The 25,666-nt window shown below is 41.2% G+C and overlaps 1 protein-coding gene across 10 annotated transcripts in view; it reads right to left on the minus strand.

The window, feature by feature from the left end:
* The window catches only part of MEGF11 (multiple EGF like domains 11), a 285,557-nt gene that overhangs the window by 20,641 nt on the left and 239,250 nt on the right, over positions 1 to 25,666 (minus strand). For 6 of the 10 annotated variants that reach the window (XM_074917685.1, XM_074917686.1, XM_074917683.1 and 3 more), the window contains 8 exons: positions 25,097 to 25,243; positions 22,329 to 22,463; positions 17,451 to 17,579; positions 14,979 to 15,107; positions 14,145 to 14,273; positions 11,565 to 11,693; positions 11,178 to 11,411; positions 4,472 to 4,590 (listed from right to left, as the gene is read on the minus strand). In XM_074917685.1, coding sequence (XP_074773786.1) covers positions 4,472 to 4,590; positions 11,178 to 11,411; positions 11,565 to 11,693; positions 14,145 to 14,273; positions 14,979 to 15,107; positions 17,451 to 17,579; positions 22,329 to 22,463; positions 25,097 to 25,243 — 1,151 coding nt within the window. The remainder of the gene's footprint in view (positions 1 to 4,471; positions 4,591 to 11,177; positions 11,412 to 11,564; positions 11,694 to 14,144; positions 14,274 to 14,978; positions 15,108 to 17,450; positions 17,580 to 22,328; positions 22,464 to 25,096; positions 25,244 to 25,666) is intronic. The other 4 variants (XM_074917690.1, XM_074917689.1, XM_074917687.1 and 1 more) reach the window with 1 other exon arrangement.

The raw sequence follows: 25,666 nt of genomic DNA on the forward strand, positions 1-25,666 counted from the left end.
TTATAAAGAAATGTGATTATAGCTGTCTCTTTGTGCTACTATCATTTCTTAACACTATAATTTAACTTTTTTTTTTTTTTAAGATAGAAGATACTTCAATTTTAGTGTGAAACAAAATTGCTTTTCTGGAGGAAAAAAATACTTCATAGTAAATTTATCCACTAAAAATACTCCCTTGTAATTTTAGCAATTTGGTTAAAACTACCTTATGTGTGACAACTTTTCCTTTAAGATCAATGGGATACAAGCATGAGTGAAGCAAAGTCATTATCTGCCTGTCTGAAATAGCTGGATAGATCACACTGACAAGTCGATCACCAACATACCATTTGTCAGCGCTCTCAGGTTTTTAAAGAAGTCCATGGTGATTAGGCAAAGAAGTGCTGGCAGGAACTCCATCATACCTTTACCTCCAGGAGAGCAATTGATAAAGAGTTTTGCCATTAACTTCCCTGACTATTGACTTCAGGTTTCCATGGTCGAAGTCCATGTTTCTCAGTTTTAGATGGCCATTCTGAACGCTCTGCAGCGATTCTGTATTTGCAGTCTTCCTTTTTCTTGGGCAAGTTTTAGTCAAAAGTACTTTAGTGACGCTTTCTGTGGTTGAATTCCTTTTTATTAGCTGGGTGACATCCAGTCAGACCATTCCCAGTGACCTCTGTTTTGCAGTTTCTAATTTTATGTGAAGTCTTTGGTAGGATTTAGAACTTCCTTTAATAGATGTGAATCTGCTGGCTTTAAAAATTCAGGACATCTAATAGCAATTGATTTTTACGATGTCTGTAGAAGCCAGCAACACCTGGACTCTAGCTGCAACGCTGTTCTCCTTTGGTAGGGAGTGAGGGTGGAATTCAGAGCTCTGCAAAAGCACAAGGTGAGAATCCTCCGTTTGGTTGTGACACACCAGTGCAGCTGTCTCATGCTTTGTACAGACTATTCTTCACAAACTTTTGCAGCCTTTTGAAAAAGTGAGATATATTCCAACATTCACGCACAATTCAAAAACTCAAATACAGAGCTGGCATTGAAGCACTGAGAGTTGTTCTGTGAATGAGCCCACTGAACTCCCTGTGGTCTTTAACTCAAGCAATGAGAGCAATGAAGACACGGGTATGGAGGTAAGCGTGTATCTCTTCTTATCTGCTTTGGAAAATTTTATTGCAGTAATTCTATGACACAACTTCACTTGAGTTCATGTGTGATACTTCTTGATAACTTGCAGCATCGTTATTATTTGCTTCTGCACATGTCATAAGAATAAAGGCCAAACTTACCTGTAGGAGCTAATAAGCAAAGGTCACTTAAACTGGTAGTAAAATGTCTATTGCCTTCAGTGGGGCCAGCATTTCACCCACAAGCTCGCTCCAGTGGGAAGGACATTTACTTGTAGCAAGGTGCTGGTAGTTACAAACTTGGATTGAGATGCAGGAGCCTCTGCCTCCTCCTTAACCCCCGAGACGCAGAGCCATCCTCCTGGATCTTGCACAGAAACAAGGCTCAGCCCTCCAAACTCCTGCTGGCAGCTGGAGCAGGATTTAGGGACACAGGACTGGAAGGGCTTTGATCACTCAGTCCCTGAGTCCAGCCACCTTTTACTGCAAATGCCCAGGCATATGAACACTTGCATAGCTGATCAAGCTCCACTTTAACAGTAATCAGATTTCTTTGTCCCATTAGTCTTACTGGGAAGCTATTCCAAAATCTCACTGATCTGATGTTAGAAATTTAATTTCCAGCTTCGATGCATTCATGGCCAGTTCATCCTCATTTGTTCTTGTGCCATCTCTGTCATCTAACTTAAATAGCTCTTCTCCCTCCTAGTGTTTACCTCATCGTATTTATAGATGGCAATCATACTCCCTCTCAGCATTCATTTTGCTAGATAAAAGAAGCCAAGCCTTTTTTTAGTCTCTTCTCATACACTCCCCCTTACCCTCCCACTTGCTTTTGCCTGCATGTGTTCCAGTCTGAGTGCTCCACTAGCACATCTAACCAGTCCTATACACACCAGGAGGATTTTAATGCCTCCACTGGTACTTGTCTCTCAGCAACTTCAAAGTTTTTACCTCCAGGACACGCGTAGGGTCCTGAGCAGTGGCCAAATGTCTGTCTTGCAGAGGGGAAGCGAGGAGGTGAGATACCTTCCCCTGGTCCTAGAAGAGATGCGGGGAGGCTTGGCACTGCTCCCTTCCTATGAGGACAGACCTGTCTCACAAACCGTGATCCTTGGTGATATGCTGAACCTTTTTAGCTTCTGCTGTCAGGCATCCTTGCCCCCCTTGCTTCCCTAGGGAAGTGCCCACCGTGTACACTGATAGCAGCAGGGTCAGGAAATGCAGCCAACAGCACAGGACAGCTGCGGCCAGACGGACCCTTGCTGAGCCGGTACAGGCCTGGGAGAGGAAAGCAGAGACAGCAGGAAGGAAAATAGAAATATGTGTATAGTTGGGTGGGAAACAAGAACAGGAAAACGGACATGAGGAAAACCCAGAAAAGATAATAGAGTGGAGAGAACACCAGAGGAAGAGGAGAGAAAAGGTGAAATAAGACACAGAAAGAGAGGAAAGAGGGGCAGGGGGAGCACACGAGAGAGCAAGCCTTCTCAAACTGGAGCTGGGCTGCATCTCCCCCTTGCCCTGTCTTTGTACCTTTGCCCAAGCTGTCTCTCTGAAAGAAGTGACAGAGGAGTGGCTCCAGTCCATCGCCTCAAGGCATGATCTCCTTTGAGCACAGGGAGGATAATACATGCAGGGCTCTGGCTCAGCAGTTCAGAGATTCCTCTGCCATTTTTTTCATTTTGCATCTGTGCTGGTTCCTTTGTGACCCCAGCTGGCACTATAAAGAAATGAATCCTCCAAGTACAACTTGTGCACATTTCCCTGCAGAAAGTGGGAATGGCACCAGACAAACCGATTTGGAAATGAAACTCGTTAAGGCAGCCATTAGGGGCTTTATATGCTCTTTTGTCTTACTTGGCTGGAGAACTGCATAGACAGAAGAAGCATATTTTTGGCTATCCTCAGCTATTCAGCACTGCAAAGTATTCTCATGAATAAGAAAGATGGTGGGAGATCTAAAGGAAATATCAGGACTTATATTTTGATAAGTGTCCTGAAAATACCAGGTCCATTGTTTTTTCTTTTTTGAATATCAGGGCAACTGCTGACCAACTACTGATAGTACCAGAACAAAGTGAGCAGCTTCTGGGCTAGCCCAAATGCATCACTTGGGTTTTAAACCTTTTTGACAGCTTAATATTTGAAGTAGTTTGGTGACAAGATGGCACTTCAGGCTGGGAAGCCAGGATAGCTGCTTGCTTTGACCTTTTCTGCGTTTATTTAAATTACTGCAACAGGATTAGTGGTCTAGACCCACACTCATGGTGTTCATCCTAAATTTGACATTATGAGCGTTTGCATTTTCAATTTGGGGAGCAAAAATGCATGATGCAAGGGGACTATCTACACTGGAAAACATATTTACACATCTGTCTAAACTTTCCTCTGAGAAATCTCTGGAGCCAGCCCTTTTATTACATTTTAATGAGATTTTCTTTTAATAACCAAGAAATGACTTACAGGAGCACATGTAGAAATATTTTTGCATACCCTGTCTCATACAATAGTGTCTTTTTGCATTAATCTTGTTCTCATGGCTTTCCAGTTGGCAGAGCTACATTTGGATTAAGGGGACGCAGCCTGCAAGTACCATCATTTTTAAAGCTGACAACCCTGATGATATCAATTGCATTTCTGTTTTCCTCTGCTCCATACCCTTTGCCCTACCTTGGCTTATTAAGGCTCTAAAGGAAGAGCTGCCTTACAATATACCCTATCTAAATCTATTGCTAAAGTGGTGAATTGAGTAATAGTGTTGTCCATGAATGGTCCTGGGGAAGCAACAGCAACATGTGATAAGTAAGGTACTCCTGGATGTTGAAGCAATACAGTCTGAATAGCTCTGCTGGAGAGCCCTAAGTAACAGCCCAGCTCTCAGAGTGCCCTGGACAAGAACAGTGCTCAGCAGCACCCTAGATACCTTCTTGCATCTACCCTCTTGCCTGTGTCAGAAGGAAATCTGTGTGTCTACTGATCTGGGAAACAATGACATAGCAAAGGTAGATTACTGTCTTAATGCTTCATTGATTTACTTTTGTTGTATTAATAGTAATTACAATTACCTCGTTATTTTTCTTTTCCGAGAAGCAAACATACCTTATAGTTGCTAAGACACTAAGTCTTATTGACCCAGACAGGCATGTGCTGGAGCTCCAGTCCCCATGCACAGAGATTATGAAGATACACAGAGGGAAAAGCAGACCTTTTTGTGTCTGTTAGAGCTACGATGTCAGGAACTGCTACACTGGATAGTTAAATAATGCTGGCAGACAACAGGATCCAACAGTCATTGCTTTGGTTGATTTCCTTGAACTGATAAGAACATTGCTACAGTGGGGTGGGATAATATCTACCTTACTGGAGCTGTTTCCATCCAGATTACTGGTAAAGAAGCGTGAAGTCACACCACATGAGAGAGTGTGGTAGCTTGGATTGGAAAAACAATGTACACTGCTGCTACCTTGAGATACATCTGGGAAGAAAACAAGTCATCACAAAATACTTTGGAAGCCATAACGATTCTTAAGAAACTGAAAACATGCTAGAGACAATCTAGATCAGAAAACTTTGTTAGAGTATTGGATGTTATAAAACATCTGCAGATGAAATCTATCCTGTATTATCACGGTGTGAAGCTGTTGACTATTAGCATTAAATATAAGATTAAAAAGCAAATATTTAATTAATACAGTGTTATCTTTTTGAAGATCTTAGAAAAGTAATTCCTGACAGTCCAGCTGCTTTACAGGTGAGGGAAAAAACTAAACTCATGTAAGAACTACTGATGAAAACAAGCCTTGCAGTTATGAAACAATGAAAACTTTTTTGTTACAAAAAAGGTAGTTAATGTTAGGAACCAAAGTGCTATAACCATATGAGGGAGTCTAAAACATTCTACACAGCTTTTTGTGCAAAGGCTTAGAAAAAAAGAAAGCTGCAGCACTGAAAGCAAACTCGGGCAGTTACATTGTTATGCTTAGAGACATTTTAACTGTTTCCTCACTTTAACACTTACCAAACAAAATAATTTACCAAGAAAGGCATCATATTTATACCGGCAGTTCTAATGAAAACATCAATCCCAATCTAGTTCCAGCTTAATAACAAATTGATAAATATTTCAAAGTACCATCAGAAGGCTGAAAAATTTAAACTGAAGCAGCATCATTCAAACAACCAAGCCCTGTAAGAAGTAAACGAATGGGTTTTAATAAACCATGGGCTTAAATTGTAGGCAGAAAGGTTATAGGAACCATTTTCACAGGGAAAGGGTAATGAAGTGCCGGGGTTCGTGCCCATCACCAGAGGTCTGTAACGCGGGCTGGCAGCAGATGGGTGGGGAAGGACTCCGACCTGGCTGGCACTGTCTGCGAGGGGGGTACCCAGTCACCATCGCCTCTCCCTGCCCTCTGCATTCCTAAGAACATGCACTTTGCTTTGCTGACATCTTGTGGAGATCAAGATTTAGCTTAATTTACTGCAAAATATCCTGTTTCAGATAAGTGGTTTTATCTGCAGGGTGTCTATTACATAAGTGCTGGGGCACGCAGCTGAGAGGAGAAACGGCACATGCACATGCATATCTGACCGAGCATTTATTTTATGCTGAAACATGCAGAGCAATTTTTGAGGTCAGCTCTATTTTGTAGTAAGTGCAGAGCCTTTTAGTTGTAGCTATTTTCCAAGGTTGTTGCTAACAAAGTATCTCAGATCAGGATGTGATTCCCCAGCTAAAGGCTTTGCATTTAACTTCTTTCAGCTAGCCCCTGCCCAGCACAGCAGCCAGGCTGCCGGGATTTTGCCATCTGCCCTAACTATAACTCTGTGATATTTGCAATAGAATTAACAAGAAACAGATACCCCTTGGGGTCTGCAAATGAGAACCGAGGCTGGAACCCAAACACCACGCTCAGTATATGCCCATCACAAACACAGCTGCTCACATACAGCCTTGAACCTGCTAATGAGGGATTGGCGGCTCACCAGGGGAGCGGAGCTCATCCACCCTCCTCACAACCTGCGGTCCCAGTTAAATATAGACACTTGAAACCATGTCTTTCTGCTTTGTAGGTGAGTGTTGATGGCTGAGTCACACCAGCTCTCAGCTCTGCCTTCCCCCTTCCCTTATCTGTCATGCCCTCGCTCAGCTGCAGGCAAGAAGGACCAGCTCAAAGGAAAAGAGGCACAGTCCACTGCCTTGCTGCAAGATAAGAGGGCACATACCGACGGTTATTGTGAGCCAGCTGACACATTACAAGTTCACACCCAGCTTATCTGGCCGTAGCTTGTTTTGTGCACCCGAAATGAGCTGAAGGAAAAGTCTACCAGACTGCCCTACTATTAGCACAGTGCTGAATTAATGAACCTGAGCTCGTACACAAGTCTGCATCACCAAAAATCTTTTCTTCCTTCATTGCATGCAGCACCATATACTCAGAATTACTCCTTCTACACGGTTCCATTTGGTTGATAGTTAAGTACCTACCCAGGCTGATTTACCTTGATAGCACAGTCCATTTTCTACACATTTATTCATGAAGCTCTTATAACTGCTGGCTGGAAATACATCAAATTCAAATCTAATGCTATCCCAGTTACAAAAAATAACCCCAAAAACCCCACAAAAAACCCTTTCTTCCCAAAGATGGAAATTTTATTCTTCTGTGAACAGTAAGCAAGGACTAATGCCAAAAAGAGAGGGAATGATTTAAATTAAAACAAAACAAGAAACCCCAAAGATTATGTTACTGTTAATATGGGGAGATCAGTGCTGTGAAGGGATCCATGATGGCAGAGTCCTGCTGTGCACCCCTCAAGCCTGATGCTGTGCTCCAGTGGAAGACCCATGAAGTCTGGATGAAGGCCAGGACCTCTATCACTTGAAAGTCTGAGCTTCTGCCCCGAGCCAGGGCTGAGGCACAGAGCACTGGTCCCATCCTCAGCGGCAGCAGGACAGTGTAGTGTGGAAACTGGGCACAAGGCCAACCATGAAAAAAGGGAATAAGTAAGCACTCTGCAGTAAAAACAAACCCAGATATCTCAAGCTGCAAAATGGAACTGTTTTATTCTTTTTGTGTGGATCTTCTCCATCCATACAGGGTGTCAGTGGGGGGGCTGAAGACTCCAAGCAGGAGGGTTCACTCTGCCACCTCCTACTACACATCATCTGCAGATCACTTCTGTAAACACCTTGTCTAGGCTGCAGGATCCATGATGTTCTACTCATATCAAGCATTGCTTAGGTTTCGGCTTTCAGCATAGGAGTCACCCACGGCAGAAAGTTTCAGACTCAAACACCACTTCTAGCCCATAACCACATCTTTGTAAAAGTCCTGAAACCTCTGCTGCTCTCCAGCTGCATAGTTTTCCCTTCTGTCCCCATCTCCTTGAATTAACCTGCACTTTAAAATCTTTTGTTGGACGCAATGTACCATTCTCATACTGGGAAGCACTATTTTGATTTCAGGCTTATTTGGGAAAGTCTGTTCTCAAATCCATGTGCTGTCATTATGCTCTCCCAGCATAGGTGGTTTTCTTTCCTGCTGGCTGATGGGCAGAGTGTGTATTTTGCTGCCACATCCTTCATCCACAAATGCAGAAGAGTCTAAGGGCTGCCCAGGGGCTTCCCTTTCCTTATAATCTCCCTCACACATATGCATGGATTATCAGCTGAAGACGTAAAGACCAAAAACATCCTCCAGAAATAAATGAATGTGCTGGAAGAAATTACTGCCTCCAGGAGCTAGGAATCTGCATATGTGACTCAATTCAGAAACAACAAGCAGACTATCCTAACAGGAGGAAACAAACAAAATAACAACAGTGGTGATTCAGGCTAGCCATAATGTTACGACCCATATAGGGCTGGATATTGCAGTCATTGTTCAGGTGGAATTCCTGCTGAAGTTCATGGGTTTACATGGGATTATATTAATTGGACAAGTGTATCCACATAGTATTCTGCCCTTAATCCACATACAAAACTCCAGGGGAAGGCTGAAATCCCTGTTACCTCTATGTAACACTGCTACTGTCCTTCAGCAGCCTCTGCAGCACACAAAGGCACACGTGCACTCATACACACGTGTTGTTCTTGCCATGCAGCCATGCCACGAGTCTTTATTTCTTATCTGTGATCTTACCCCAGTATCCAGCTCCCCACTTTCTGCTGGGGAAGATGCACGTCACCACCTTTTGCTGTCTTTCTGCTCTATGGAAGTGAAAGGCTGAAAACAGCATTGGGAAGGCCAAAGCTGGAAAGGTTACTGATGGGTAGAAAGTTTCAGTAGGAGAATGTATTTGAGGACAGTCAGAATTTGGCAGGGAGCTTTCAGAAGCCCTTGTCTAGAATTTGTAAATGCCCTTCTAAAACAAAGCCCAAAACTTGAAACTGTGCTGATATGTGCAGATAATTCTGAGATGAAGATGAAGCAGTGTGATTTCTAACTTCTTGGTCTTCTTCTGCAAGCTCAGATAGCAGAGTTTTTCAAGGGGGAGGCAGGAAGAAAATTGTTCTTGTGACCTCCAGAAAGAGATGGCTGACCCCACTCAGCTGCAGCTTCCTGAATGATAGAATTTATATTGCTACAAGGACTGCACAAAGAAAGAAAGAAGAAAGAATAAACGCCCAGTCTCTGCATCTCCATTGCTGACTGAGATGAACAGGAAGGAAACATTATCCAATTTCTTTCCAGAGAAGCCCATACACCACCACTGACCTGGTGCTGTTTGGGGTTGCAAGGACCTGGTACTTCAGGTTTTTTACAAACTGAGCTGACACAGAGCAGCAATGCCAGAAAGGCAAGAATTAAATTCATTGTCATTGCCAAAGGACCAGAAGAGACCCCACACTCAATGCAGCTGAAGGATGTGATCCCTCAGATATTTATGATGTATCCAGGAATTCAGGCATCCCTAAAATATTTTTTTTCCTCAACTCCTTAAGTATCATGTGGCATCAGGAGCTCTGGGATAGGTGGCTGTGCCTGAAATGAATGTGAAGAACATTGCAAAGGGAGATGCAATGCCTGCAAAGACATAACCTGCAAGGACAGTCCTGGGCTACCAATATCTTCAAACATAATGGCTTCCTCTCCGCAGTTGAGCAGGAAAGTCATCTGTCTATGTCAACTTCAAAGGATGAAGAGTATCCTTTCTCGGTTTAACCTTTTTCTGGAATTCTTGCAGTGTCAGACTGTGATACCATCAGGTCGATTGGAAAGTCTCCAGTCATGGTAAAATATGGAGGAAAAACAACGGAGAGAATTTTGTTTCCTTGTCTGAAAGGAGAAGCTCAATCACTCCAGTCAGGAACTCCCAACCTCAGCAATATTCTTCTCCTTATATTGAAATCTGTAAGTTGTGTCTCTTAAGCATGCTGGGTTACACATACATTAAGTAGAAAAGCACACAAATAAATGAGGTGTAGCAAGCTTTGTAAATGAATGGATAAAGTGCCGATATGAAAGAAATGGATTGCTGAAAAGTTCAGAACGTTTTTCTATGCCAGCGGCTGTGATCTGCTCTCTTGGAACTCGGAGCCTCACTGCTGCTGAGATGTGCCACAGTTGTCTTTTGCATGTTCATGGTCTGGCTCTTCAAATGATGTTGAAATGACAAATTTCAGGCCAAATTGTGCTGGCAACTAGCCAAGGATCAGATGAGCCCTCTCTGGCAACAGTTTCATACATTTCTTACCCAAATGGGCAGCTTAAGCAAGAGCCTGCACAGCTAAAATTCAAAAATAAGAGGCAATGGGAGGAGGTCCAAGGATGATTTTTTTTCCCCCATCTTGTATCTATCAGAAGAAGTAATGCTCTAGTATAGGCTTGAGTGGTCTAAATATGAGTTTAGTCAGTGGTGTTCAGCAGGCAGCCCCTGACGTGTGATATGCCATCGCAGGATACCATGCCCCTGACATGAGGGCTGGAGTCACGGCGCCATGAGAGAAACAACTTGGTTAAGCCCCAGCTGTAGCCAGGCAGTAATATTGTTGGCTTGGTGGGAGAGGCTCCTTCCAGGTGCATCCCGGGCAGGGAAGTCCAGAAGCTTCCAGCCATTCCACCCCAAGATGGCACAGAAGCCAAGTCAGAGCCAGTAACAAGTGGCTGGGCCTCGTGCATTTCGACTAAAAAGCAGTAAGAAAAAATCAATGCAGAACCGGGAAAGCAGAGCTGCTAGGCCAACCTCTGCATGTTTCAGGAACTTGTATTTACTTGGACTTACAGTGTCAGCCATGTAAAGGGAAATAAAGAAGTGAAGTGCAGTCAGAGGGCAGCAAACCCCAAGAGGATCCCCACTAGGGACAGCTTGGAGGAAACAAGAAGGAAGTAAAGCCATCTGCTGTCTGGCATCCTATCTGATACTGGCCATAGAGGAATGAAGAAGAATGATGGCTTCAAAAAGGAGATCACATCCTCCAAAGTTTAGCCAATCTGTCAACAAAACCTGTCCTCCATAGCAGTAGCAGAAAATAAGAAGAAGCAAGAAATGTGATCTCAGAATGACTTTTTTTGATCTTAAAGAGCCTTCCTCTTCCTCTCGCCTGCTTTCATCAGCTCCTGTGCAGAAAATTCACACTAGCTGTCTCAACAACGGGGATTGGTCTGCACATAGAAGAAAGTGACAGTGAACAGGACACCTCAAATCACAAACTGCAACACAGACAAAAATAAAACCTTATGATTGACCCAGTCAATCCCATTCCTGAAGCAAAAAAAGTCTCCTGAATGTTTGACAAAGGGAAAACTCTGCACTGCTATAGAACGCAGCTGATTTAAAAAAATGGAGCTGATGTATTCCATGCAGAATATTTCTTGCCTAGGTATATCCTGTATCGTGTTAAATAAACTTTCACAGATAAAGCAGCTTAAATGAGTTTTCAGTTATATGTGCTTTCCTGTCCCAGTTATTAAGTGTTAAAAGATTATGATATTCAGGTGAAGAACAGAGTGTCATTATTTTTGAGGCTCAATAACATGTTATACATCACAGAAGCTTATATTTCCCCAACATACAGGAATATGAGTCTATATTTGATTAACATAAAAAGACCCTTACCAGAAAGTGAGTAATCTGTATTAGTCATCCTCATGGCTGGAGTATAAGATACACTTGGCATGTCATGGCCCTTCTCCTTCTGTTTCCGTCGATACCACACAAACAGTGCCAGCAAGACCATAATAATTAGAAGGAGGATAATAATTCCAATGATTGCTCCCACTGAGTGCCTCTCTGATCCAAGAGCAGGGCTAATTTTAGTATAGGGGTTTAATTCTTCCATCATAAGAGCCGCTGTTAAAAGTAATTCATAGCACACTGTAAATTGAATCATGCATTTCATTTTTGAAATACTATTTTTTTTAAAGCAAGTACATCATCAGAGAGGTAGAGGGGGAAAGAAAGAGAGACACAGACAGATATTTTACAGGGAGAATTTCACTGTACCTTGATCACATCGGATTCCTTTAAAGCCTGGACTGCAGTAGCAAGTACCTGTGACATGGTCACATGTAGCATTATTCATGCATTCACATAGTTGTTTGCAACCATAACCAAATGTTCCTGGTGAGCACTCTGGGAAGACAAAGAAAAAGATTGGACAGAATTCTAATTTTCTGGGGAATGGGTGAAACACTTGCCATGGAAAATTCAGTAGAAAAGTCTCCCTAGTTTCAGTGTCTCTAGGATAACACCCTAGTGTTAGATTATTATTATTTTAAAGCAGGAGATAAATGTATTTCATATACAATTCGGGGTATTACTTACTAAGCCATAACTTTTTGGAAAAGTCATACAAGACTTCACAAGACTGCAACAATAATACGTACAGAGACTTTAAAAGGCCTGATATATATTACAAAGGTATAGAATTTAAGAGGGCGTGAGCTCAGAAGCCATAGACAACATCCTGAAAGAACATAGCATTCTCCACCAATCTTGCATGCTTTTTTTCATGGGGGTAGTTACAAAGAAAAGTTATAATGTTCCTTTATATGAACATAATAGACTTTTACCAAACAAATCCCGCATGCTTTCATACTTATCCCTACTAGTGCTAGAAGATGTGGGTGGAATTACAGAATTGAGCATTTGAATGGTTTGATTTGCTCTGCTTCTGTATTAGGATTCCTAATATAGAGGAATTTCTATCTTGCCTTTGTATTTCTATTAAAGACAAAACGACTGAATGTCCAGCTAAGAAATTTATTCATACAATTACCATGATGGGCTATTACAATACATCTGTAGGCAGCTTACTATACTTCTTGAGTATAGTAAGTATTGAAAGAAACAACTTCTGTCACATCCTACTTATTTCTATGGAGAAGATGCATTGCTGAACACATGCACATTTGCTATGACTCTTTAGAATATATACAGTTTGTTTTAAGATCTGACTTCTTGTGTGTCACTGCCAATGTCAGACTCTAAGTAACTCCTAGTAGTCAGAATTTAATACTAAGTAATGAACAGTAGCCAGCATCTGTATAATGATTTGCAGTGTGTATTATAGTTGTATGTCTTTCCTTCATCTGCAGGGCCCCAAACAGGGAAAAGTAAAATTATTACAATTAATGTTCATTCTGCTATTAACCTGTAGCCTAATTAAAATGAATAAGGCCTAAATTTTTGGACTGTACCACAGAAATGATGTCTGCATTTAGGCATTTCATCTGCAATGAGATGTGACTGCCCATTCAGCAGGATTTTGAGAAGGAAGGAGCCTTGAAGAAATACTTGTATATTAAATAGTAGAAAACCAAAGAAATAAATACATTTGTAATTTGGATAGAAAAGAAAGCCTCAGGCTTCGTCCAGAGGTCAAAGTATAAGTATAGTTTCTTGTATAAAATCTGCTATGAGGCAGTTCTGCTATGGAACTTTTTAGTTTCCTATTTCATTTATGGTTGCAGTAAGGGTGTACACAAATCCACAGTAAGTTGGCCACTTACAGAGTTACAGCGGTGCCATATGCACTCCCCACATTAGCATGCAAATTTGGTCCTGAGATACATGCTTTGCTGAATGCAAGTATGTGCAAAAAGCAAAGATGTCAATGAATTTAGCTGTAGGTACAAATACTTTCATAAAGATCCGTGTAGTAAGATACAGTTAAGAAGCTTTCATTTGCAAATCTAGCAGGAATGTAACTGTATTACCTTATTGCCAAAAAAAGGAACAAAACCCTGTAGAATTAATGTCTTGGTAAGGAGAGACGGATTTCACCCTGCATTTAGAATCCAAGTAAGTGTGTGAGAATTTTCTTTTGATTTACTCTACTGGACAAACAAGTAATTATTCAACTACAGCACATACAGTTCCCACTACCCTAATTCTTTATTCTTAAAAGAAGTCATTTGGCACAGCGTGCTAAATATGCCAGCAAGACATTGACAATGATTACAGTAAGATATGCCAGGACGTAACGTAATTGAAGTTCACTGTTAAACACTTACTCACTACTCAAGTTAAACACAGATCCTTCCAAAACCAGCAAGCAACCTTTTTTCATTAATCTGTTTCCATTGTAAAGATGAATCTTTATTTAGTCCACAATTATAACAAGCTCTGCAAGAAAGCCCCTATATTCCTTGGAAGGCAGAGTGCAGGACTTCTTTCTTTTAACCCTTTTGTCTTCCTTCATGCTCAGGGAAACCTAAGGTTGCTGCTTGCAACAACATTAGCAAGGCATGGTGCAGCCTCTGTTTTTCTGTTAATTAGGTACAAGTTGTTCGGGAAGGCTATATCCAGTCAGAACTGAACACACTGACTTGCTTTTTATCTCATCTAACTTCAGGCTGGGAATGGAAATGCCTAATTTGCAGAGGATTCACTATATTTCTTTATGTTTAAACAGACTGTCCAGATTCCAGAGATATCTTCTTCTCCCTATGGGTTATATAAGGTGCCTGGGGTTACCGTCTTGCTGACATTAACACCTTATTTAAGAGCCTGTTTGTGCAAAGAATTCTGAAATACACCACCGCTGGAGAAATAGAGAAATGAAGTCATGTTGCTACTTACTTTGCTCACATTGTTTGCCTGTAAATCCAGTCCTGCACGTGCACTGGCCTGTGATGTGGTCACAGTCCGCTCCGTTCTGACACTGACAAACATTGGCACAGTTTTTTCCATAAAAAGCAGCTGGGCAACCTTTCAGGAATCAGAGTAAGGAAAGACTAAGAAATAAGCTGAAGCACAAACTCAGATGTGTTATCAGCACAAAATATGTAGGTCTATAAATCTACGGATTTTCAGCCTCTGTATATTTAATAACATTCATTTGATCATCTAAATGCAGAGATACTACGACAGCCAATTTTCTTGAAGTAACATTTCTCATATCAGAATTGCCTCTTAAGTGTTTCAGAAGAATGAAAACTTGACCCATCTATACAAACTACATTTTGAACAAGTAAAAGAAGATGGCAAAACAGAAATTCTCTAAAAGGCCAGAGATCAATCCATTACTTGCAAGTGAAAGAGCCTTCTTAAAACGCTCACCAGAATTTGATCTCTTTTGTACAGTGCTGATAATGTGGTACTAGTAGGATGAGAAATCTCAAACATTTTCCTAAATCAGACCACGTATACTGGAGCTTTAACAAGTAGGGACATAGACTGTGCCAATTCTGACAATGAATCAATAATATAAATGATCAATCCATCCTTTATCAAATGCCAAAGGCATAAAAAACCTTGAAAAGCTTCAGGGCTCTTTTCTTCGGGGTGGTGTGAAGTTATCACAAGTAAGAAGCAGGTGGTTTAACAGGGAAGACTGCAATACTTGGAAGAGACACGAGGTAGCAGCACATACTTTGACAGATTCCCTGGCACAACAGTCTCTGAAAGGCTTACGCTGAGTGCAGTAGAGCCCCGTCCAACCTTGAGTACATCTACATTCTCCATCGTAAGGGCTGCACATTGCTCCGTTGTGGCAGTTGCATGAATGAAAGCAATCAGGGCCCCAAAAACCAGTGGGACAAGCTATGAAAATAAAAGAGATTTGTCAGCTGACAAAAAAAGCAATGATACCGCGTTAGGGCTGCGGAGGAGCAACAATAAAGGGAAAACCTGTGAGACACCAGCAAAGGCAGAAGTTCGCATTGCAGAGCTTGGCATCGCTGCAGCAACTCCCTGACAGTGACCGGTTCTTCCAAGCCAACGGTTGCTCTGCAAACCTGGGTGCCAACCTGCGGCCTCCCCCAGGCTCCCAAGCCCTGGCCCAAGGGGTTTATTTCCTGTGTAGGTCAGGTGGCCGGATCAGGTCTTTGCTACATATGTGCACTGAGAACCACTGAAACGGCGATGCTCGACACTACATTACTCTAAGTGCTCTAGCCACTCTCCCTGCCTTACTGGCATTATCCGTGAAGACAATTTAGACAGGGTTTTAAGATATGGAGGTAATTTAATTTTCTTTTTGATATTCCGGATTTCTTGCATAATAAAGCACAGCTATTCATGGTTTACTTTTTTATGCAATCAACTACTAAAATTACCACATTCATTTGAAGCATAGAGTGCTACTCAAATTACGTAAAAATGTAAAGAAAACTTCTTACAGTATGAGTTCCCATCCACAAAATCAGATTTCTTTTGTTGATGGGGCTAATATTAAATTAAAATCTCCAGGTCTATTATATATTTCAACAGGTAAAAAATTAATACATTTTCAAAAGTTATTTTAAGCCTCCCTCCAAATATGAATGCAGTAAGTTACAGTTATTAGTGCCAGACTAAAAGATCCAAAATTATGATAACCCTTCAATATAACAACTATATTTTTGCTTTAAAAAGCATTTTCCATTGCTTCCTATTAAAGACATGAATTAATAAGGCATGGTTCCCAGGAAACCTGAAAGTACAGAAATTGTGCCTATTTCCATGTATGCCATTGGCTTCAATTCTGATGATAAATGCAATTTTCTGGCATATGACAGACATCTCTAAAGCCAGAATAAATAGCAAAAAAACCCTGCCATGATGTAAATCAAACAAAAGGTCACTGAACTCACACAATGTAAAGCTGAACGGGATTTGGCCTAAAGTATTTGTGCTATGAGCAACCAGCGATACTTTTACAATTCCTTTGTAAGCCAGAGCTGCAGGGTCTGATGGCGTCTCCAGAACTGGCTCTGGAGTTGGAGCTAAAATTATCTCCTTTGTAGCTCAGTCTCTCGGTCATTCCAGGTTAACTGGTGCGGAGGGAGGTCTGACCAAAATAGCTCAGTACCGGACTCGGGTATGCGAGGCCAGGTGCCGACAGGAGCCTGGTGTGAGGCCAGGTTCACGTTGGGAGATTTACACCTTCTTTACAAGAAGGTAACTGAGAAAACAGTCAGGTTCCCACTTTGTTCATCCAAAATACAAAGTAGCTATTGCCAGGTCCTTCTGCCCGCTAAACTGGAAATTGTTGCTGCTGAACTGGCCTGCCTCTATCTGTAAGAAAAAGCATCTTTTTCAAGGTTAACATAAACTAACAGTCATTTCCCAATTACATGGCTAAATATAATGAGGAATCTGTGGAGCCTTCTGTCTATTTTTCTTTTTTTTTTTTTTTACTATTTCTGAGTGACAGCAATATTCTGCCTGTGGAAGACACACAATAAAAGCAAAATTACAGCCGTCTGTTTTTATCCGATTCCTACTTTATCACTTGAAGTTTAATATATTTTACTCTGGAATGCTGTCTAATATGCTAGTTGTATCCTGAATATGAAGTAACATTTCTGAATGATAGGATATTACTTCCCTCTGTGATCTATCTTCAATTAAGGGATGCTCTCAGGAAATGACACTTTGGGATCAGCAAATGCCAATCTTCTACCTGGGCAATTTTCAAGAAGAAATCCTCCATCCCTCCAAGCCCACATTGACTTTTACAATTAAATTACATTTAATAGAAATATTTCAGCTGCCTAATTTCTCAGTTCTGGGGGCTTGCTACATGAAAACTTTTACTGGTTAATAATTTCTAATGCAATAGCTGAAAGAAAATTATTTCAAAAAATAAATAAAAGGGAATCCAGCTAGAAATTAAAAGGGAGCATGGAGCTTTCTTTTTTGATAAGAGCTTGTGACCTCCCTTTCCTGTAATAGAAGCTAGTAACGGCTTCTGCAAATTCCAAATGCAGAAACTAATTCAAGCCAAAGCTAACTTAGAATAATTAAAAGAAATAAGGTATAAAGAGAATAGGGCTACTTTATACCTTATACTGCTGTAATACTTCAGGGACTTCCCCAGAATCCGTCTTTAACTTTCAGAAAACACTAAACAGGAAAATATGTTATTTTAAAGCAGAGGTGGAAAAATATCATTTTGCTTACTCTGAGAGCAGTCTGTCCCTATCCATCCTGGAAAACACTGACATGATCCATCAATAGGATTGCACGTCCCGTTCTCGGTGCACTGACAGACCTCGGCACAGTTCTTCCCGTATTTTCCACTGGGACAGACTGTGAAAATATAAGGCAGTTTACTGAAAGGACTTCATAATGAATATAAGGAAGTCACAGGACTTAACATTTAGCAATTAGAGATAAAAGTAATTACAGCATTTTTCTTTGCTGAAGCCAAATGGGCAAGGTTCTTCTGGAAAGAAGGAAAAGGCAGAAAGTATTCAAGATCAGTTTGTTTGCTTACATACCAGGCATAAAAACAACAGGAAAAAAAGGGTCTCAAAATCCATTCTTTGCTGGAAAATGAATCTAATATAGTTAGAAGATTACAATTATTGAAGGGCATTATGAAAGGATGAAAAGAGGAGATACAGAATAGACAAAGGGGTTATTGGGAGAGGAAGAGAACATTAAAGTTGAGGAGAGTTCAAAGACTGGTGGCAAATGCATGTAAGTGGCTGGAAGGGATGGATCTGGGGACTTGGCCAAGGGGGTCCCTTGGTGCAAACACTGAAATAGGGTTCTGGCTCAGAGGATTACAACGTCAGCAATAAGAACAATACAAGTACAAAAGGAACATTTTACACTAAATACCAGCCTAGTGATGAAGTCTCAAGAAGATTAAGAGCAAAAGGGACTCTTACTTTCAGATCTGTCACTAGAACCTAACCCCCTTGTATCGTACAGCTGATACTGACAGTGATAATGGACCACAAGCCACAAACCTGACCACCGGGCTGCCCTGACGTACTAGCCATGGGTATTGTACTGGGCAGCCAGTGCCCATGAAATGCCTGATGGCAGAGAAGCTTGCAAGAAGAGTCTGAAAGAGTGTAGGCCTTTCCCCTGCTATCCCACTAGCACCACAAAATGCATCATGCACCATGTGGTGCTGCAATATTGGGTACGCTGGAGTATCTACCTCATCACTGTCATGATTCCTTCTGGATCAAACAGCGCTGCAAGAGGAAGGTGCCTTTGCTCCTAAATACACTAGGTTTTGCTGAAGGTCAGCTTTCAGCAATGTTGGTGGGATGCAGGCTCCCAGAATCTCACAGATTCAAATCATGCATGTGGAGAGTAAACCAGGATCAAGACTGCCACTTCCGTAAGTATTTTTATCATATAAGTCTGGCAGAAGACTGCTCCCACAAAATAAAGCACATACCCAATTGCTGAAGTATCCTGTTTGTCTTTTGGCATCTATCCACCTATTCCTTTCCAGTAGCCCTTGCTGTAGAGTGTACAAATTGGTGGTGTGCTGGTTTGGCTGGAACAGAGTTAATTTTCTTCACAGTAGCTAGTATGAGGCTGTATCTTAGATTTGTGTTGAGAACAGTGTTGATGCTACAGGGATGTTTTTATTACTGCTGAGCAGTGTTACACAGAGCCAAGGCCTTCTCTGCCTCTCATCCCACCCCACCAGCAAGTGGCCAGGGGTACACAAGGAGTTGGGGGGGACACGGCCAGGACAGCTGACCCCAACTGACCCCAGGTATATCCCAGACCATATGGTGTCATGCTCAGAAGATAGAGCTTGGGGAAGAAGGAGGAAGGGGGCAAATGTTCAGAGTGATAACATTTGCCTTCCCAAATCGATGTTCCGTGTTGTGGAGCCCTGCTGTCCTGGAGATGGCTGAGCACCTGTCTGCTGATGGGAAGTGGTGAATGAGTTCCTTGTTTTGGTTTGTTTGCATACGCAGCTTTTGCTTTACTTATTAAACTGTCTTTATCTCAACCCACGAGTTTTCTCACTTTCACCCTTCCAATTCTCTCCCCCATCCCACTGGGGGGAAGTGAGCGAGCAGCTTAGTTGCCAGCTAGGGTTAAACCGTGACAGTTGCAAATGTGGTTTCCAAGGATTATATATATGTTTGACTGAGAGCTGTTAAACAGGTGTGCTGCATCCTAACAAATTCACTGTCTATTCCTGTTTGTCTACCTAGTTTACTCCTGAAGCTGGAAGCAAAGAAACTCTAATTTTTTTCCAGAGTCATCTTATAACAGCTTAAACACAGTGACATAAAACTAATAGACACGTAGATCTTCAACCTCCCACTAAATTATTGGAAATCTTTAACGTTAAAGTTGATGGAAAGCTCTGCTCAGTAATGAATGAAATGTTTAATTTCTGTGCTCTTATTGGCTGTGTTCCCTGACAAAAACAGATGTATTTTCAAAACAAGATAAAACATACGGTCCATCTTTGCAAAGAATGTAACAAATGGAACTGGACTTGTATCCTGGTAAATAATAGTGATGTCAAAAAAGTGATTAAGGCACTTCCCTGAATTATGCAACTGTTTTACAACTTCAGCCACTCTCACTTTCTCATATGTAGTCTCTGCAGGTGACCTCAATCTATCCTGACTATGAATCAGCCACAGATTGAAATCCTGAGCTGCAATTCATTTGCTTTTATACAATGTGCCATCCTGCACTCTTACTATGGCAGAAGCCTAAGAATGTGCATACTATTGTTTTCTGCATGCATTTCTATACACTATGGACTTATCTGTAGGAGTGGATAAAGTTGGTTTTGGCTTTCAAATTATGTGCTAAACAGAACAGTTCTCTAACTGAAAAGAGATAAAACTAAACACAGTACACAGACACAATAAAAAGAACAATACACAGACACAAAGAGAAAGAGAGAGAAGGAAAGAAAGGCTCTCATATCACAGAAAGAGCAAAAACTAAAATGATCTGTCAGCCTAGGTTCTCATACATGTTACACCATTATTCAGTTCCAATGCTCTGTACAGAGCAATTCAATGTAGTATTTTTATTGCATCTTTAAGATGGAGATAGATAACATCATTTAAATGAAAGCTTGATTTTTTATACGTGCAAAAAATAGTTCTCAAAAGACTTATTAAAATATGAGTTGATTTGCACTGCAACATGGAATACTAATGAATCAGAGAGAGATTTGTGATCCAAACACTGCTGCTGACAAAGGCAACAGGTCATACTTTATAAATTAAATGCTTCAGTTCCACACAGTAAGAGCTAGCAAAGGGATTCCTACTGTGTGAGCACCTCTTGTCTCAGTGAAATAGTATGATGCCCTCTAGAATGTCAACACAGAAGGATTATAAAACCAACCATGCCAAAATGGTTGTTCGCATTAATTTAAGTAAACCTGGTTGTGGACTGACACAGCGACTCTCTTGCAAAGATGTGAGATCCAAACTCAAGCACTTTTTCAAATGTCTTCATTTTTAAACAAAGCTGTAAAGAACAGGCTAATACTGCTTTCTTCAGGAGCAATCTGATTGTATACTGCAGATAGTGATGTTAATTAGCTATAAAAACCCTGAAGTGGGACTCCAAAAGGCCCTGTGGGATGTCAGGTGTGTTCTAGCAGCAATAACAAGTTATCAATCCATCTTGCTACATGATTGTGAAAGATATTGATAAAACAGCTCTCAGTTGCTTGCTGCACAGAATCCTTAGCACAACCATGTCAACCTGTGCAGTTCTGGAGGTTACGCAGCTCCTCACATGCACATGCTGCTGATGGAAGAATGTTCCTGCTGCCAGAACAGAGACAGCACAAGGAGATGAAAATTCAAAAGCGAAATCTTCATTTCACGTTTTTCTAATGCAAAACATTAATTAGCATTTTTCTTTCTACAAAATAAAGTTACATGCTAACTCATTATGACAAACTGCAACACAAATTGATTTTAATTAGGACATGAATATTTTAAAATTAATTTGCTGGATAGATCAACATTTCAAAGTAAAACCAGAAGTGCTGAACATCTGAGCAAAAATAAAATAGTTTTCTTAAGAGGATAATTAGCCCTGCTTACGCTTTGAAATCTGGCTAACTTTTCACATAAAATGGACAAATTCACTGAAATATGCTCATTTTAATAAATTAATTGGTATAATGTTTAGTTGACTATATAGCACAGGAAAAAGGAAACATGGTTATACTTAATCTATGTTTAATGATTTTGCATAAGTGCTGTCTGCAATTTCTAACTTACGGAAAAACAGGTCATTAAAAAGTGTCAGTTCAATTTTTGCAGGGGTGGTGACTTCACAAGGGCAGTACCCATTATGAATAATCTCTTTTAAATCTGTATGTAGAAGATACCCACAGTAGTATGTAGTAACTAAGACTCTGCAGGGTACTGTAATGATTCTGCAACCATTTTTAGCATAAAACTGAAAATGAAACCTGTGGTTAAAAGTGGACTAACTTTCAAAGGTACAGAAAGGTGATGGACATTAGGGGGAGTTGAAGCTACTCTTCACCTGTGAAACTCACCCTGCCTCATTGCATATTTTCCTGTCTCTTCCACTTGTGTCTGATGTGCATGATTTTAGCTATTCCCAGTCAGGTCCCAGACAGTGTAAATAAGGTTCCATGCATTAACTGGGTGTTTGGGCTTGTGCACCTGAGCTGGCCTTTACCTTAACTACTATCTACCCTTCCTGCTGAAAAAGAGTGCATGAAGGTGCCTTCAGCATTTAGGATATGATAGGCTTAGCAGAAAGGAAAATGAAACCATTGGATGGCTGATATATTTACAGCAGGTGTCTCATTCCATATTCATTTCAATACAGAGCAGCAGACCTGTTTTATTTATGAAAGCAGGAGCACATCATATTTACAAAAGGGTGACTAAGTACCTATTTGCATTTTCCCTCTGAAGTAAAGAATTGCTTGTGATCTAAACTGCTGAAACAAGGGGAAAAGGCAGGAACCTTGTGATAGGTCTTGCTGCAAAGTCACAGACACAGAAGCTTAGGAAAGGAGGTGGCATTTGGAAGACTTGGGCTCAGTACCTTGGTTGCAGAGAGCACCAGAGAATCCAGGCAAGCAGTCGCAGTGTCCCGACACGTGGTGACAAGGCCCGCTGCTGTGCACACACTGAGGGCATGGCTGGCTGCAGTGGTGTCCATAAAAGCCAGGGGGACAAACTGAGGACCAAACAAAATAAGCCATCACAGGTTTTCAGGAGATTTCTCATTGCTGAGAGCTTTGAGAATTCTTTGTCTTAATCCCAACCAAAATTTCTTAATGTATAAAACCACAATTATGTGAACAGCTGAAATTATGAAGCCTGTTGGATTATTCCATGACTAACAAAATGAGTGCTTTGAGTAATCAAACTGCTCCTGTGGTTCAAACATTCACGCCATCCTACCTCACGTAAGTCCTTGGCTATATACAGCAGAACCTTCTCAGCAGCCTCTCTCTTTTAAGACACTAACTGGAGTCTCTCTCTAGCCTGCTCCAGCTAAACTCTTAAAAGACATGGGAGTTTAAGATGTTCAAGACCTCACAGCCTACTGGCAGATATGGTTAATAACACGTATTCTAAGGTTTTAAGATAGGTAGGAAGACATGTACGAACAACAGAAACTCAGAATGGCATTTCCTTTGGAACTTAAGCTAAGAAATCAGAGAAGGTGTATTAGGGAACTCTTTAACATTTTACGTCTAAACAACTATGTCAAAAGCCGATTTCTAAACATATTAGGTACAATACTTGTGTTCATTTGAGAGTCAGTTTATACATGCCATTGCAGGAGCAGCATCCATCAGTGATGAACAGGATCTAAAAATGGCAATTATGGTAACCGCATACAAAATCACCTAATTTGCATCTGTAATCACACCAGATAGCTTGTCATGAACCGTGTGCTTAATGTGCTTAAAACCTGGATTGAAATTATTATAGAATTTGTACATAAGGTATAGTGCCAAGATTATGGCTCGGTATCTCTTATAAATGCGCATTGTCATTTCTAAGCACATGTAGAATGAAATACCACCCACTGTCCAAACATTCACTGTAATAGATAAGCACAAAGAAATGTTAAATTGCAGTAAGTAACTGTAAAAATTACTTTATATGTTTTTATTGTTACTCCTGTGATTCTCTGTTATATAGTTCTGGCTTACTGGTTACTATATCATGTCTGTTCTATTTTTTCATCGAATGAGAATTTTTCTCTTGGTCTGTATGTTCACAGAGGGTGTCAGGTTCTCACACTACTGGTGGAACTTAGCTGACAGGTTTGTTGATGATGCACTAGCTATAAAAGAGCCTGGATCGTTCCTGGAGACATTTCTGCAGGCCTAAGAGCAGTAAACTATCCCAGTGTCTCGTAATCCTGATTACACAGACAGAAGAAGCTGGCTGAGTGTCATCTTCAGTACTGCTCTTTGCAGGCTAAATTCTGTTTCTCAATGAATTTCTAAGAGAAAAATGGGAATTATTCTGAGAGTAAACTTAGCAAGCTAAAGCTACCTTCTCCTACAGAGGGGTTCTCTACAGAAGGTAGTCTTGAGCCTGAATTCCCGCAGAAGAGGTGGAAGCAAGTTGAATTCCCTGGCTATATATTCACAGAGAGGCCTTTCAGCAACACGAGGCAATAGCAGAAGTATCCACAGGACCCCTCTGTTTTCACCCCAGTGGGGAGGAAAATTTCTCCCCATTAAGTCCTTAGCAAACATCCTCAGGGAGCAGCCTGATTACTGGAGTTGCAAACTGGGGACATGGTCTGCCTCTTGTAGCCTACATGCCATCAGCTGATAAAACGAAGCTGGGTTTTTTTTCATCTCAAAAAGGTCAGAAACTATTAACTTCTGGAAATTTTGCACTCTTAGGGTTTCAAATTTGTAAAACAATTTCTTCCCCAATTCCCTGAAGCTCTGAGCACCACGTTTTAGCCTTGGAGAGAGGTTTTACAGCTATATAGATATGCTGAAGCACCTGGAAATTGGGGTTTATAATGGAAATGCTTATAGGCCATTAACTACTGCAGTGCTAGAGGTCATCGTTATAATGGCTTTAAATAAAAATTGTCAGCTACAAATTATTTTTAGAGATGAGTGTGTTCTAGTGTCAAGTATAACTGGTGAAATCAAAGGGGATATATGAACTGGGCATGCAGAATGTCTTAAAGGAAGAACAAGAGCTGCTGCAGAAAAGAAAAACAAATCCGTGTCTTGTTTACACAGTAAGATGGTTGCGCGTAGTTTGCATCAGTGAGTAAGGGTCCCTAAGGGGCAAATGCAGCTTCCCAGATAAAGCAAATGCGAGGATTTTTATCTGCTCGGCACATTTTAATATGTAGCAGCAGAACATCAGACAGGAGCTATTTCAGGCTGCTGTGTTTCTTCTTCTGGCATATGAGAAAACATTGTCTTGTTATTTTGATAGCCAGCGCTCATCCACTTGTCATTATGAGATGGGCCGTAGCTGACTCTGTTTAGTAGATAACCTATAGCTCACCATGACTTAACTGCAAATCTGGTTTTGCCCAGATCCTCCCACGTTTGGTATGTAAAGGTGTTGCTCCTTCTCTCAGGTCACCTGTGACCTCCAGGTGCTGTGGAAGGCCAGAAGAAGAAACGCAAGGCATGACTCAATGCAGTAGAGTCTTGACTTCTTGATCAAGAAGCATTTTTTAGGCTAGCCTTTGCCCTTAGGAAGTCATGAGATAGAGCAGCTCAGAAACCTGTGGCTCTGTCTGTCTGGTGTCATAAATGGGCATTTCTACCTGCTTTGCTTCTGCCACCACATCTATGGAAAACCTCTTACTTCTCTGGCACAAGGGTCCTCTGTATCCTGGTGCACAGTCACAGGTGCCATCCTCTGGGGAGCAGGATCCCCCGTTCTCGCAGTTACAGGAGATGGAGCAGTTTGGTCCCCAGCGGCCCTGGGTGCATATATTGTCACAGTGGATTCCTAAAGATGCAAAGGCACACGTTAGGTTTCACACAGCTTACTCTGCTTGTTGATCAAAGAAATGTTTGGCTGGACTGATACCTCACAGTACATCACAAAGCAAACAAGGGAGCCTGGAAAGGAAATAGCTATGCTTTTATCTGCTTAATAAAGTGAAAATTAGGAAAATGCCAAAGAGGTGAATTCTGTAGGTGTTACTGGGCTCCTGTTCAGTCCTTAGCACCATTAAAGAAACTCTGCATGTCATCTGAGAGATGAAGGTCAGGAATTGCTTTGAAGTCACAAAATATCTCAAATAACTGGTCTGGAAAGATGCAGTTGATTGAAGCCTGATTACTTAACTGTGGCGAACTGAAAGACCAAAAAAAAGAAAAATCAGGGTTGTGCAAAACCTGTCCAGTATTTGGATTCTTGAACATATGT

This window comes from Athene noctua, chromosome 13, assembly GCF_965140245.1.
Source record: "Athene noctua chromosome 13, bAthNoc1.hap1.1, whole genome shotgun sequence".
In the NCBI taxonomy this organism is placed as follows: domain Eukaryota; kingdom Metazoa; phylum Chordata; class Aves; order Strigiformes; family Strigidae; genus Athene; species Athene noctua.